This window comes from Triplophysa dalaica, chromosome 4, assembly GCF_015846415.1.
Source record: "Triplophysa dalaica isolate WHDGS20190420 chromosome 4, ASM1584641v1, whole genome shotgun sequence".
Classification (NCBI taxonomy): Eukaryota; Metazoa; Chordata; class Actinopteri; order Cypriniformes; family Nemacheilidae; genus Triplophysa; species Triplophysa dalaica.
In genome coordinates, this window is record NC_079545.1 from 25,771,491 (window position 1) to 25,787,561 (window position 16,071).

Below are 16,071 nucleotides of genomic sequence, written 5' to 3' on the forward strand. Positions count from 1 at the left end.
TGTTACCTTGACTACTAGAATTTTAGCTAGCACATATGACACGAGAAGAGAAATGTGCCTGAGAATATTGCATATTTGCTTTTCAGAAAAGTAAAGATGGTAACACACGAAACTTCATTTTTGAAAGTATCTGTTTTTAAACGATGCACAAAAAACCCACAGTGCCACAAAATTACGGAGGAGTAAAGATGTGAGGGGATCCTTTGAAATACATCCCGTCTTTAAGGCAAGGTCTGTCATTGTGCTAAAATGGACTTTAATTCTTCCAAATTCAGTTTGCAGAAAAAAATATTAAAAAAACTTCTCGACAATGATGATCAAACTATTCATTTTAAAAGTATGAAATTTTAATCTTAATGGTGCATCGAAGTTACAAGTCAAAAGAATATTGCTTTATTTTATATTTTTTCAGAACCATCTTATCATCTGTAGGGTTTAGCCTATAAACTGTGAAGCAAAACAACATAACCACATATTTTTCAATGAATGAGCGTGTGCAATACACCAATTGAGACAGTATTTGCTAACTATAATTTTTCTTCCTTTCATGTAAACCCCTCATTTACGTCCCTCTACCTCTCCCGCTCTAAACATGTCACATTCTTTCTGCCCTTCCAACATGCCTGCACAGACATGTTTTCCATTTTTGGGCTCCTGTCCTTCACAACAGATCTTTACAAAGCAACAAGTCAACAGAAACAGAAACAGGAAAAGTTACCTTGATTAATTATAAACCTGGAAAAACATTTAGGGTGGTGCTCTGATGCTCACTGAAAACAAGTTTAAAACACAGTTTGTAAGTCACACAAGTTTATTTAGAACTGCAAAATGTGATTTCAACCTAATGGTATGTTTTCCTCAAATTCTATTATAATTAGCATTGTAAACACTATTCACTTCAATGAAAAATAAGTGCTGTTAGGCTTGTGCGGTTTAAGAAAAAACCAACATTAGTTTAAAACATATTCAAGCATTCTGGCTTAAAATGACAGAAATCTATCAAACAGAATCACAGTACTTATATGGTAGTAGTTCAAACTGTATTTGACCTGATGTTACCTTTAATCTTTCTGGCAAGGCATAGAATATTGTCTTTGATCACAGCCCAACCTCAGCTTTTCTAAATTCAACTTTTTTTTCTGAAGAAGTCCCAACAGATGTCTGTGATTTTGTAAGATGTTGAATATGTGAAATAAACCATTCCTTCACACTAGATCTTACATAACAAACGTAAGTAGCCTACAGATCTTAGTCAGTTAGGTATGTTTCAAACAGCGGGGTGACTGTTCCATCTTTCCACTCCACAAGGATCTCGCCTCTCTGTATAGAAGGTGACTGGGCAGGTTTCATGAGGTGTTGGGTTAGAGGTGCTCTTTCACTAGGCACAGGAGAACCTGGTTGACTGACCTCTTCTGTTGGAGTGTAAGATTTCAGCACCACAACAGTCCTCTTCCTCCTGGACACAAGGAAGAAACTTTCTTAGTTGAGAAACTGATTGATGTACGATTACACATGTGAAATAAAATGCTGACATTGCTTTTACAATGTTCAGAAGTGTGAATCCTGAAATGAGTTATAACTTCCAAATAAGCAGTATCTTACCTGTTTTGATAGATGTTCAGAATGAGGATAACAAGTCCAAGTAACAGGGCCAAGGAACTCAAAAGTATCATAGTCATTTTCCAGCCCATCCCTGATAAGAAAATACATTATTATTTATGGTACATCATCAAATCTTATTTTTTATCTTACTGTAAAGATTTTGGTAATCCCTGCTCAAATTAAGGAGTTTAAGCTCCATCCTAACAGGCCTTGCGACTTGTATCCTCTCCTTTGCTGCCCTCACGTGGACAAATAACAATTCAACTATTTTAGGATCAACCTTCGGTAGTGTAAAAATGGTTTGTCGTTATTTAACCACACTGAACATCACCGTAATCTGATAAAATAATAATTTAATTATAATTACACAACTATGATAATAATGAATGAACCCTTTCTATACTCACCATAGTCGTGGGCAGTGAATACATTAACAGAAGGTCCCTCATGTTCCTTGCTACTTTGAGGTTCAGGCAATGAAGTCTGTGTTTCTTCAGTGGTTTTAGGACCAGCAATGTCAATTCTCTCAGCTTAAGCAAACAAACATAAAGATTTATGACATCACTACATTGACAACACAATACTATTAGAAGCCAAATATACAAGGTGTGAGGATGGTTTTCTTTGACAACAGTGATGCTTTTAAAAAATCCATATGTTATAGTGAAGATGTGTATTATATACCATTAATCACAATGATGGAATGATGTTATGCAAGAAACACAGACCTATCAATTAATTAATAACTTTTTTACAAACTCCCTTACAATGCCAATAGCGAATTTTAGTGAGGATGCTGGGTCCAGTCTGAAGTGTCTGCTGAGACTCTTGCAAAACATTCTGGCCATCGTGTGTACCGTCTGCATCCTCGCATATTGTTCGATTAGCCAACGTCTTCCACTTGCTGCCTTTTCCGCGACTTTTGGACAATAAGAGCTTGGAGGAATCATGGAGTGCACTTAGGTGCAGACCCTTGCCGTGTAATGTCAGGAGACCCTTTTTAGAGCAACTCCAGGTCTGATCATCATAATCCTGTTCCTCAGACCTGCAAGCTCGTAACCAAACAATTTCAAGGACCTGGATCTTGGGTGCAGTTAAACACCCTCCCGTCTGTGGGTTGCTGAGGGTGCGGTTCACAGGGTTCCAGTGCCATTCCTGAAGAGTGGAACCTGCTCTGCACTCCTGCAGGCTTAACCTACCGCTGACCTGGTCTTCATTTACCTGCACACACTTTCTCAGCTCTTCATTCCTGATCTGAAATCCTATAGATTCTACAAGGAAATAGAAAGTGTGTTTATAATAATTCCCTTGGTAAATTACGCCGACAACCAAAGCTACTACCAAACAAAATATAGATGCAGATAGATGCATGTTAATGAAACTTCCACATTACCTTCAAAAATGAGTGTTGTGAGAACCAAAGTCCACAAACCTTTCCAACTCCCATCCATCACCCCGGGAAATTTAGAGCAATTACAACACTACTAACAAAAGATTAGACACCCAGTTCCCAGTTATGATGTGTTCTGATCTAACCTGTACCGATTATACACTCATTCCCGCCACACCTGATATGATCCCTAAAGCAGCCGTGACCAAAAGGCTGCGGATCCACAAAATACTGGCCAGTGTAGCAAAACAGACTTTCACTTAGAATACGACCAAAATTTATAGTGCACAGAGCTCAAAAGTCTTCAAAGAGTGAGTACAGAATACTAATGAACAACAAGGGTGAAAGGCAAAATAAGTGCCCTCCCACACTGGAGATAAAAGACGAAAAACAGTAAAAACCAGAAGAAGAGAAGCACCAAAACAACTGAAAATCTAATAGGCTATTACAACAGAAACCTCACTAATAGCTTAATGCACTTTGTGATGAAATTGTTGATTGTAAGTAAAGAAAGAGGAAGGTAAAGAACAGCCATTCTAAATGATAATACAGAGGTTTAGTGTACGACGAGAATCCTTTTTTATGAGGCAGCAACATTCAGCAGCTTGAAAGGCATTCCATTCATGACAAACTGAGATGACAGAGCTTCTGTTCCCGTTGCTATGTAGTCGCTAAGTTGGTTTCCACGAAGCCAGGCCATATTTAACTGGGATGGGAACGCCATGCAAAAACACATCCAGCATGCTTTCAACTTGTTGTGTTTCTATGGGCTAAAACACTTACTACAACAAAAACAGAGAAACAAACAAACAAGCATATCAGCAAGCATAGTAAGGCAGTGAAATGCAATTAACAACATTTTAAAACAGTAAGAAAAAACAATTGAAACAGTAACTTTCTTGTATGTCCGATGTGTCTTTGTTTTGAGGATCTGTTGACAGAAATGCAATATAAAACACATAACTATATCTTCAGAGGTGTATAAAGACCTTATATAATGAAGTGTTATGTTTTTCCATATACACTGCGGGTCCCCTTATATGGAATTCATCATGTTGTTTCTACAGTAGCCCTAAACTGACAAACTGCTCTACAAAGCGCATTACGTAAATATGTAATCTCTTTTGGCAAAGAAGCGAAAACGTGACAGCATCTTTAGTCCTCTCTCAGCCTCCGTAGAACTTCGAAAGGAGGAGGAGGGCTGGAGTAAGCCATTGGTTGCTATCCACAACCTCACGTCTAGATGGCGCTAAATTTCATACTCTGAACTGTAAAGGTTACTGATAATTGTTTTATTTTTGAAAATATTAGATTTATTTGTCTGGAAAATAACGTGCCTTTCATTTGCGAGGCCAAAAAACATTCAGATGAAAGAGAACATTGCACCTCCTACTACAGAATGCTAACAATCAGATCTTTCAAAAGTGGATCTGAAGGAGATTTTCGAAAGCCTGAATGTAGGATGTAAGTTGTAGGCCTGTATGTAACTGGCGCACACTTTCAGTTGTTTTTAAAAGACCATTGTGTGATTATGGGCATCTAACGGTGAGGTTAAGAATGTCAACCAACAGTTCACTCCACCATTCCTTTTCCAAGCACTACGGAAGCTGAATCTCACTTCTTTCCCGAAAGAGAACATGTTTACGAAATGCATTCTGTAGAACAACATGGCAACACGGCAACAACATACCAAGCAGACATGCCTTGTATGTGAATGGAAATCGGTTATTCATTACGCTTCTACATAATCCGCTGTATAGTATATTTTACTGTATACTACCCTGTACAATGTCTCTTATGTGTTATTATACCCCATTTTCTTTACAATAGTCTTTAATTTTATATATGCATATTTTAGAATCTTTTAGACTGTAAATCTTAATATCATTGTGTTGAATGTCTGTACTTCTTGTGTGTTCATGCACACTTGGCAATTAAGCCTTGGGTCATTATGTAAAGTCTTTGTACACCTCTGAACACATACTAATATGTATATTATATTGCATTTCTGGCAATATATCCTCCTAAAAATTACACACAGCACTTTAAAGGGTGTTTAAAATGCAAGACCAAGTCAAGTAATAAACGTGTATTTTGTTAATTCAACACTTGCATCTGCATTGCTGTAAAACTTGGCCCACTGTACATTGGGTTCTTCTCAATAAATATGATGGGCCTATATGAGAATAAAGTCGAAATGAAACGAGAATAAAGTCGAAATGTTACGAGATTAAAGTCGAAATGTTGCGAGATTAAAGTCGAAATGTTACGAGATTAAAGTCGAAATGTTACGATATTAAAGTCGAAATGTTACGAGAATAAAGTCGAAATGTTACAAAAATAAAGTCGAAATGTAACGAGAATAAAGTCGAAATGTTACGAGATTAAAGTCGAAATGTTACGAGAATAAAGTCGAAATGTAACGAGAATAAAGTCGAAATGTAACGAGATTAAAGTCGAAATGTAACGAGAATAAAGTCGAAATGTTACGAGATTAAAGTCGAAATGTTACGAGATTAAAGTCGAAATGTTACGAGAATAAAGTCGAAATGTAACTAGAATAAAGTCGAAATATTACGAGATTAAAGTCGAAAGGTTACGAGAATAAAGTCGAAATGTTACTAGATTAAAGTCGAAATGTTACGAGATTAAAGTCGAAATGTAACGAGAATAAAGTCGAAGTGTAATGAGAATAAAGTCGAAATGTTACGAGATTAAAGTCGAAATGTTGCAAGATTAAAGTCGAAATGTTACGATATTAAAGTCGAAATGTTACGAGAATAAAGTCGAAATGTTACAAAAATAAAGTCGAAATGTAACGAGAATAAAGTCGAAATGTTACGATATTAAAGTCGAAATGTTACGAGAATAAAGTCGAAATGTTACAAAAATAAAGTCGAAATGTAACGAGAATAAAGTCGAAATGTTACGAGATTAAAGTCGAAATGTTACGAGAATAAAGTCGAAATGTTACTAGAATAAAGTCGAAATATTACGAGATTAAAGTCGAAACGTTACGAGAATAAAGTCGAAATGTAACGAGAATAAAGTCGAAGTGTTACGAGATTAAAGTCGAAATGTTACTAGATTAAAGTCGAAATGTTACGAGATTAAAGTCGAAATGTTACGATATTAAAGTCGAAATGTTACGAGAATAAAGTCGAAATGTTACAAAAATAAAGTCGAAATGTAACGAGAATAAAGTCGAAATGTTACGAGATTAAAGTCGAAATGTTACGAGATTAAAGTCGAATTGTCACAAGAATAAAGTCGAAATGTTACGAGATTAAAGTCGAAACGTGACGAGAATAAAGTCGAAGTGTAACGAGAATAAAGTCGAAATGTTACGAGATTAAAGTCGAAATGTAACGAGAATAAAGTCGAAATGTCACAAGAATAAAGTCGAAATGTTACGAGATTAAAGTCGAAACGTGACGAGAATAAAGTCGAAGTGTAACGAGAATAAAGTCGAAATGTAACGAGAATAAAGTCGAAGTGTTACGAGATTAAAGTCGAAATGTTACTAGATTAAAGTCGAAATGTTACGAGATTAAAGTCGAAATGTAACGAGAATAAAGTCGAAATGTAACGAGAATAAAGTCGAAATGTAACGAGAATAAAGTCGAAATGTAACGAGAATAAAGTCGAAATGTAACGAGAATAAAGTCGAAATGTTACGAGAATAAACTCATATAAATACGACAATAAACTCGTAATATTTTGAGAAAAATAACAGAATTGCTAGAAACAATGGATGTGGAGGATTTGGTTAAATCCTACTTTAGATTAGGATTTTGCAATGAGAAAATTCTTTGTCTTTTGGCGCATCATCACAGAGTTATAATGCAGCGGTTAAATAGAAAACTGAATTTATTCAGAAGAAAAAATCAGACTTGAACTAAGAATTTACTCACTGGTTCGGATGACGTGCTTAAACATAACATAAACTCTTAAACTACAACTTTCACGTAAACAAAAAAATATTACGACGAGTTTATTCTCGAAACATTTCGACTTTATTCTCGAAATCTTGGATTTTTTTTATGTGGCACTAAAACGCCGTCGTACTAGAATAGTTGAGTTCCCAAATATTTCAGTGAAGAATGGAGAGAGTTGGAAAGTCACTGATGCATGGAGACACTGAACCTCCGCGGTCTTGGACTTTCGCTCTGAGCCAATCAAATCGATATGTTTCGCGCATGCTCAGTTGATGTGATATCCGTAGCCGTTTAGCGGGAACCTGGCAAATTGTTGTTGTTCCTGAAGCATACACGCGGGAAGGAGCAGCTACAGCACGTGCTGTACATGAGTACAAGTATGCGGACACGCTCGCAGAGAACCGCGTCAAACAAATGTAAGCAAACTAGTTTTCTTGATCTGTCCTAGAACTAGCCCGTGTGATAACAACTGGATAACATTGGTTGTAAGGGAAACGTTACATATGCAGCGTGCAACAATACAGCATCACAGCAACACAGAAGTTAATACTATTGCCGTGTTTACACGTGGAGAGTTCATATAATATATGTTTTTAAATTGGTGCATGTAATGCTACAGAACAATCCAATGATAAAAACGCATGCATCCTTTTGTTCAGGTTCACCTAAATGTAAGAAGAAAAACACTGTTTCCAAAGGGAACCATAATGCTGAAATGAAAACCAAGACCCCACAAACGCCCAATAAAAGTGGGAGAAAAAATAATCCGAAAACATCATCATATGTTAATGGTCACCGCTGCAAGGAAGACCCACAACCTGCTGATATAAATGGAAATGTGAAGACAAGGAAGGTCATCGGTGTGAAGAGTTCTGCAAAACATGCAGGGGGGGAAAGCAGTAGCAAAGAGAGGAAGCCCAGTTCCTATGATCAATGGGTGGAAGGTAAATTTCCATGTAAAGAATGTGGCGTTGTTCTGCAGAGCAGAAAGGACCTTATCGATCATAACCAGATGGCACATCATCAGTTACGTCCATGTAAGTGTCGTGTATGTGGCGACCGCTTTGCTAATCAATATACACTGAAACTTCATATGCGCACTCATTCTGGGGAGCGTCCGTACACCTGCAAAATCTGTAAAAAGGGTTTTACCCAAAAGGGCTCTCTAAACACCCACATGATTCTGCACAGCGGTGTTAAAGCCTTTAAATGTGAAGAATGTGGCCATATGTTTGCTAGATGCGGAGATTTGAAGTCGCACCGGAAAATTCACAGTGATGAAAAACGGCACAGTTGTACCGAATGTGGTAGGTCATCGGAATATAAAAACAATACTTGTTTGTGATCACTGCTTTATAACCCCGTGTTATCTTGTATTTGTTTTTGGTGTCTTCTTTAGGCAAACAATTCCATCGAGCGGAACATTTGCGGCAGCATTTGCTGATTCATGCTGGAGAATTACCGTTTTCCTGTACCGTCTGCGATAAAAAGTTTCGTATTGCTAGTAACCTTGCTTCTCATCAACGCACGCATACAGGAGAAAAACCTTTTGAATGTCCTGAATGTGATATGCGCTTCAGACAGTGGGCCCACCTGAAAGTACATCAAAGTGTGCACTCGGATGAACGTCCATATGCATGTGAGCACTGCGATATGAAGTTCTCACGTTTGGGTTATCTGCGCAATCACATGCAAATTCACACCAACAACCGACTTTTTGTCTGTGAGGACTGTGGTCACTGTTACAGAAGCCAGAGTAACTTGGATGTTCACCGCGCCGTGCATTCTGAAGACCGGCCGTTTAAATGCACGCTGTGCGACAAGAGCTTTAAACAGCATCCAGGACTGATGAGACACAAACTTGTTCACACAGCAGAGCGACCACACCAGTGTAAGATCTGCAGCAAAACGTATCGCAGCACAGGAGGACTGCGTTTACATATGTTTTCTCACACAGGTGCTCGTCCTTACGTTTGCAGTGAGTGCAAAAAAGGCTTTAGAGATCCTGGTGCCCTCACGAGACACATCCGAACACACACCGGAGAAAAACCTCATAAGTGTGAGCTTTGTCCAAAGGCGTATTCCCAGCTTTCAGGATACTACGCTCATATGCGTATACACACTGGGGAAAAACCCTACAAATGCACCAACTGCTCTAAAGTTTTTCGCCATCGGAATAGTTTGAAAGCCCACCTTTTACTCCACACTGGACAGGCTCCTTTTCCCTGTCCAGGATGTGGAAAACTTTTTAAGCAAATGAATAGTTTAAAAAAACACATGACAACATTTGGCCACAGTGCCAAAGAAGAAACCTGATATCAGTAAAGTGGAAAACGTGTAAAACGTAAGAAATTCATAACCAAAGATGGAAGTTAGCTTTTAAATAAGAAGCTTTAAGCTGTTGAAGGAATATTTCTGTCATCATTCACTCACCCTCAAGTTGTTTCAAACCTACATACATTTCTTTGTTCTGCTGAACACAACAGAAGATATTTGCAAGAAAGATCTGATCCCCCATTTACTGCCATAATAGGGAAAATAAATACTAAAGGAGTAAATGGAGGATGAGATCTGTTTGATTACTGATATTCTTCCAAATATCTTCCTTTGTGTTCAGCAGAACAAAGAAATGTATACAGGTTTGACACAGTTTGAATCCGTGGGATAGAAAATAACATATAAAAATGTGTGTGAACCATCACTTTAAGACAAGATGATAAGAGTTTGTAAACACATGCACACACATATTGCGCGCGTATGTAGTGAATAGTAACATGTACCTAATCTAAACTTATTTGTTGTTAACGTTGAAAGATTGTCGTATTGTGTAAACCTGCACATATATATAAATTGGGTATTTGAAAAAGGTTTTTTGCTGTCAAAAACTGTAGCCAAGAGTTTTAAATAAAATACACAAGCCTGCCTGTCACATCACATGTGTTTGTGTATGTATACATTTTTATTCATCCACACCAAAATTTCTTCAGTTATATAAGTGCGTTTTTGTATTATTATTATTATTAACAAACTTAAAATATTTAATTTCATCAAAACTTCATACAAAATCTAGGTCATTGTATAGTTTATGCTTCATAAAAACTTCAAAAGCATGATGTAGTTTATTATAGTTGCATATATTTTAATTCCTATAACCATAGCTTTAGTAGACCGCTATTCTTTATCTTATTAAGATAATTGTTTTACTTATTTGTGTAACTAGTATAACACCAAGTTTTTGTACATGAAACAAACGTCACTCACTGTGTGACGTTGTACACACGTCTGTGAAATTGTACGCAAGTCTGTTCCGTCACTATGGCTGCAAGAGACGCGAGATGGTGAGAGCTGCAACAAACCCTGATCGGGCGCAAAAACATATAACACCTATTAACTACCGTTCAGTGATTCAATAACAGGCAGGCAGACGTGTGTTGGTTATATTTGAGTCAGTTATATTTTGCTTTAGTCTTTAAGGAAGAGGATTTACTGGAGCGAGCGAACGTACATCGACGCTTTATCCTCGTTTGGTTAATGATAGCTGGTTAAGTTAATCATTTCTGCTATTAAATGGTACATTTGTCTTGACATGCATCTAAAATACGTTTAATGCATTGCATTGGTGGTACTTTTTTTTAACTACAACGCCTATTACGCAAAGCAGCCGATATCGATCGTAAATTGCTTGGAAGGGATTTTCATGTCCCGATTTGTCTTTCATAAATTGCATTACCAGTTTAACACAGTGAACAAACGGCGGTTCTCATTGCATCGAAATGGCTAAAATGTATCACAAAGAGAAAAGCATCCAGATCAAGAGCAGCGCGTCTGCGCTGTACAACAACCTGTGCGTCCTGCGCATCGCGCCGCGCTGCCTCACATATTTCACGGTGGTCCATGCCAACGTTGTGAACATGGTCAGCGCTTCCTGGGATGGCCTGAACTATTCCCATCGACAGCTGCAGTCTAAGGAGGGAAGCGTGAACACCAGCTCCTCACTTATTATGCAGGTGAGACGAATTTTCATTCCAGTTGTTCTGGTGCTGCTAGTTTGAGTCTTTAAGATGCAGCAGCTTGTCTTGATGCTTTCTTATGTTTGACTACAACAAATGACATCCCTCCAACTTTTATTTGACTTTTGTCTGACAGGCAGCCTGGTGTGTACTGCCCTCGAGAGATTTGCTTGTCCTTACTTCCCAGAAAGGAATCCAGGTGAGTCAAGTGTTATGGCAAGCTGTGCACTCAATCGTTTATTTGCCTGGGGATCAGGTCTAAAGTATGTTTATCATTAGATGTACGAGTCTGATGGATCTATTATGGTGTATTGGCACGCACTGGACACACCGGAGACACCGACAGGTAACACCGATTTTTTTTTAAATGAAATTGTTAAGATGCATTTGTTATTTTATGATTGCTGTGTCTGGTAAAACATGATCTGTTGCTGTTTCAAGCTAAGGCAGTGTTTGCGCGAGGAATCGCAGCAGTCCGGGAAAAATACATTTGTGTTGGTAAGTGGCAAAAAAATGCTTCTTTTCTAAGCATGTCATCCCTTAAACATGCATGTTTACCAAAAGTCCAACGCAAATTCTTTCAGGAGTCTCATCTGGCTCGGTGCTTGTGTTTGATGTTCCCAGTAAAGGCAGTAACATCACTCTGTCTGAGGTTCTGGAGGAACACAAAGAGGCCATCACAGATATGGCCTCTGAGTGTTCAGGCAGTCAGGTAATAACCTTTTTTTTGTGCTCCGTGTGGTTTTTGCATATAAATGACATTTTAATATGTTTTTCTATATTTGATTAAGTTTATTTATTTTAAAAGTGCTGTGTGTAATTTTTTTGAGGATCTATTGCCAGAAATGCAATATAATATAACTATATCTTGAGAGGTGTATAAAGACCTAACATAACGAAGCATTCTGTTTTTATTACCTTAGAATAAGCTTTTTCTACTTACATTTCCCTTACATGGAATTCACAATGTTGTCTAGACTGTTGAAATGGACATACTGCTCTAAAGAACCTGTTTCGTAGATATGTTATCTCCGTTGGCAAAGAAGCGGAAACGTGACAACATCTTTACCCTGTGAAGGCGAAGAATGAGGGCTCTCACAAAATCCTTGGTGTTTCGAGTCTGACGTCATCGCACAGACGTGTTTTTTCGTCAATTTTAACAATCATAGGTAGTTAAGATGCTTACAGTAAGGTTAGGTTAGGGTTAGGGTAAAAGTTTTGTAAGACTTGAAACACCAAAGATTTAGTCAAAACCAACAAGCCACGCCCACGGATCTGACTCAAAACACGAAACCGTAATTCTAAAATAAAATCTAATTCGAGCTGTTGGTTGCAAGTCGCAATCATGTCCCTAAATGGACCTTTAAGTGTCTGGTGGCCCAAGTGTTTGATGGTTAAATTGGAATCTTTTTTCAGGAGTGCATTGCTGATTTAGTCAGTGCTGATGACTCCGGGCTGCTCTGCATGTGGAAATCGGGAGATGATTTTCAACTGCTCAACAAGATTCCTGGTTTTGAGTATGTTTTGAGTAAATCATTCATAAGATAGCAAATACAGTTTCATAAACCAAATACAGTTTGTCAATTTAAAAAACAAACCTTTAATTCATGGCACTCAACCGAAAATAAAGTATAATTTAAGATGCCTGTATTAAATAATGACTATTGAACCTTTCATCACAATCTTTATCATCGAATGAAATACATTCACATGAAACATATATTATCATCTTTATAAGATGTACCATTATCTTTTTTCTCTAAGTACGAGTTGTTCTTCAGTAAAGCTGTGGAAGGGGACAGTTATTGCAGGCTATGGGACAGGACAGATCCGTCTGTATGAAGGGGTCACAGGTATACTGCATGCAGAAGTCAATGCCCATGCTCGCTGGATATATTCTTTGGACATTGCCCCTTTCACTGGCCTGGTAAGAGAATTGTATAATGTATGCAATCTACTTAAGTAACTTAACTTAACTTAAGTATTTTACATTCTACATTTACCTTTTATTTAGACGTTATTTCTATTCAGCAATATTCTATAACCCGACTCATGTTTGTGTCTTTTTCAATGAAAAAGTTGCTTTCTGCAGCAGAAGACTCTTGGGTTAGAGTGTGGCATCTGACCCTGACCCCAGATACTAACAGCGTAGAGGTAAAAGCCATACCCTCACAAGCATTATGACTGCATTCGTAGTTTCATTCAATAAAAACATCTCGCTTGAACCAGATGAAATATCAAGTTAAATAAATCTTTATGTAATAATAAACTAGAAATATTTAAAAAAATAAGGATGCAAAAGGCTGGGGATTATACACAAACATCGTGAATGTCAAGTGTTCTGATATTAGTTGTTAAATTTAATAAATCTTAAACATGCCAACGTCATTTCTCTTTCTTTTCTAGATCGAGCACATGTACAATGAGTGCGTAACTGATACTCAGATCTGTGGAGCCAAGTTCTGTGATGGAGACGGCTATGCTTTTGCAGTGACTGGTTATGATTTGAGTGAGATTATTCGCTACACGCAGGTGTAGATGGTGTATAACATTCACTCTACCAGTGGACACTTCGTGTGAGGATCACCTGCATGGGTTGGTATAGTCTCCTTAGACGTGTTTCATGGGAATTCTGTTAAGTCTGGACAACATATTTGTTTTCTATCTTTAATGTGCAGACATGATTGGCAGGTTCAGTCTAAATATCATGAATGTTTTCTAAATAAAGTATGTGAAGGCAGTGACTGAAACGGGCTAAAAGCAGCACTTGAACAGCAGGTGACACTGTTGTTGATGGTTTGTTCTGCCAGTTGTGAATTACAAATTACACTTTTAGAGCTGTCATACTTGGGTTAAATGCATGATAGAGAATGAATGATTCCCTCCTATTCTGGGTGGAGAGTATCAGAGAAATAAATGTTCAAATGTTTTGACTATTTGTGTCATTTCAGTCACATTTACAGTAAACAATATTTGTTAGTAAACTTAAATAAGTTTAAGTAAACTTATTTATCACGGTAAGGATATTTACACTTACCTCAGTTAGACAAGGTTAGTGTGTAAAATATGTATTATTTTAGAAATGAAATTCTGCAGATGTTGTGTTTTCCTGAATGAAAAATATTGTAAAATATGTTTTATGGCCATAGAAATTAATAAATTGTAGTTATCTATTTCAATGTGATGTTAAAGCCAATATTCTCTTATTCTCCATGCCATAGTAAAACTAATTTCGGTGAAAATCCAGCAAATGGATTATTCTTATGTAGTATTTATAAATACGTACCAGTAGATGGCAGTAAAACTTATCTTTGCATAATTTCTCTTTCTTTGACCTTTCCTTTGCTTCCCTAAAGGAAACCATCAAGAATAATTAAAGAAGGATTAAACAATGTCGATATTATAAAGATAGTGTTGTCTTCAATGACCGTATTATTAATTTAGCATCAACTTAAAATCTGCCATGAATTACATTTTTTCTGCAGAGTTCCCCTTTAAAGGGATAGTTCACCCAAAAATGAAAATTTATTTGTCATTTACTCACTCAAATGTCACTCCAAACCTGTATGAATTTCACAAGCCTAACAAAAAAGTAGTTTTGTGGCAAAACAAACAACACTGGCCCCCATTGACAACACGGGTCCCACTTTAATTGTAGAAAAACAAGTCATGTGTAGCGTTTGAAGGATAAACGTTTGTTTTAATTTTTACATTAAACAATCCTAAGCTTCCTTTTTGCCTCTTTGTTTGTCTTTAAGACAGAGAGAGATCTTGATCTTCAGACGTACCCTTCATGCACCTGTTATCCTTGTCCTTGCTAACACTGTAATATTTTGTTGTTATTACATCATTCATCTGAGCAGGTGTGAGGTGTGTTTCTGTTTTTAGGTCATTGCAGAACACTAAATGCGTGCAGATCACATTAAAATATTTTATCAGCAACCCACTAACAATATTTGCTATGTTCTCACTATATTTCCCAAAAAACATTTGTGTCCATCCTTTTATAACTCTGTTTTTGCCTCGGTGATATCAAAACATAATCATCCATTCCAGCTTGTTGTTGTTCAACAAATGCTTACTTACGTATTTCAACTTTGTCCTATGACACTTGAATATCAATGACACAGGGAGGGGAATAGAGGGCTGATCATCACGACCATCAGATTTGATGTTGGACAGAGAGGGAGTCTGGGTAGCATTAATGAGATCTCTATTGGATCTGGGTTTAATGGACTTATGTAATGCTGCTGTGCTGCACTGGAGCACAGAGCAGGAGAGATGTGTTTAAGGTCATTGTTTAGTGAGATTTGAGGTTATACATACTATGGCTAGCTTATGGGCCAGAGTAACATTCAATAATGCTTTCCAACACTTTTCATCTGAGACCTCCAGGGGGTGAGAAGGGACAATGCCAGCCGACATGGCACAATGTAATACTACTAGACCTGCATGCTGATTTATTTCATTTTAACAGAAGAGAAGGCAGGGGCGGGCTGGATAAGAATTAATATGTGGGCAAACCAGCATTTTATTTTAAAAGAGGGGAAAGTTAAAAAAAGCTATGGATGTGACAAAATGGATGCAAGTTTTTGAGAGACAAGATTTCTGTGAATGAAAAGGTGCAAACCAGAAGCAATAATACCCAACAAATGGAGAAGGAATGGCTCTACATATAATCGTTATTTTATGTTTATTTTCATGTGCCCATTTATGAGGAATATTTACTGTTAAGAATGTGACCATTCACATACCTGACTATGTAAAACTATCCTTTAAAACTGAGAGACCTCACATGGGTTTTTAAACCACTAAATATTGACATCTGACTTTTTCATCTTAAGGTTGACAGTTGCATGGAATTGACCTTTTGTGATTTATATTCCACAACCATGAATAGTTTGAGTAGATTTGCCAATAAGAAAAAAATCACCAAATATTTCCATAACTGAAATAAAAATTTGACTAAACATATTTATTATCATTAATAGGCCTCTGGTTTTCAAAAAGCATGCATTAGTTGCTTTGTTTTTCCTTTGACCGAAACGGTTCTCATATTTGGTTTCACAGAAGCCAGTGGAGACCATAACAGGCTCATTAGCCCCAATTGAATATGTTTTGAGATGTTACA

The 16,071-nt window shown here is 37.2% G+C and overlaps 3 protein-coding genes across 5 annotated transcripts; 2 read left to right on the forward strand and 1 right to left on the reverse strand.

The window, feature by feature from the left end:
* Window positions 1–399: 399 nt before the first annotated feature.
* Window positions 400–7,180, reverse strand: si:dkey-245n4.2 (uncharacterized). Of its 2 annotated transcripts, XM_056746565.1 has the most exons (6): window positions 7,061–7,180; window positions 2,996–3,774; window positions 2,370–2,873; window positions 2,010–2,132; window positions 1,603–1,693; window positions 400–1,456 (listed from the first exon to the last, which is right to left on the reverse strand). In XM_056746565.1, exons 2-6 carry the CDS (start codon window positions 3,051–3,053, stop codon window positions 1,249–1,251), a joined length of 984 nt encoding a protein of 327 aa, XP_056602543.1. In that variant the 5' UTR covers window positions 3,054–3,774; window positions 7,061–7,180; the 3' UTR covers window positions 400–1,248. The 2 variants fall into 2 exon arrangements, with proteins under 2 accessions (XP_056602543.1, XP_056602542.1); XM_056746564.1 differs by lacking the exon at window positions 7,061–7,180 and having other exon boundaries at window positions 2,996–4,248.
* A 33-nt stretch (window positions 7,181–7,213) lies between these two features.
* LOC130419600 (gastrula zinc finger protein XlCGF57.1-like) lies at window positions 7,214–9,864 on the forward strand. The gene is made up of 3 exons (XM_056746453.1): window positions 7,214–7,346; window positions 7,590–8,237; window positions 8,330–9,864. The coding sequence occupies exons 1-3, from the start codon at window positions 7,298–7,300 to the stop codon at window positions 9,244–9,246; spliced, it is 1,614 nt and encodes a 537-aa protein (XP_056602431.1). The 5' UTR covers window positions 7,214–7,297; the 3' UTR covers window positions 9,247–9,864.
* Window positions 9,865–10,239: 375 nt separating this feature from the next.
* wdr54 (WD repeat domain 54) lies at window positions 10,240–13,870 on the forward strand. Of its 2 annotated transcripts, XM_056746291.1 has the most exons (10): window positions 10,240–10,268; window positions 10,664–10,937; window positions 11,077–11,139; window positions 11,220–11,286; window positions 11,382–11,438; window positions 11,525–11,652; window positions 12,357–12,457; window positions 12,705–12,867; window positions 13,020–13,094; window positions 13,347–13,870. In XM_056746291.1, the coding sequence occupies exons 2-10, from the start codon at window positions 10,704–10,706 to the stop codon at window positions 13,476–13,478; spliced, it is 1,020 nt and encodes a 339-aa protein (XP_056602269.1). In that variant the 5' UTR covers window positions 10,240–10,268; window positions 10,664–10,703; the 3' UTR covers window positions 13,479–13,870. The 2 variants fall into 2 exon arrangements, with proteins under 2 accessions (XP_056602269.1, XP_056602268.1); XM_056746290.1 differs by having other exon boundaries at window positions 10,242–10,937.
* The last annotated feature ends 2,201 nt before the right edge of the window (window positions 13,871–16,071 follow it).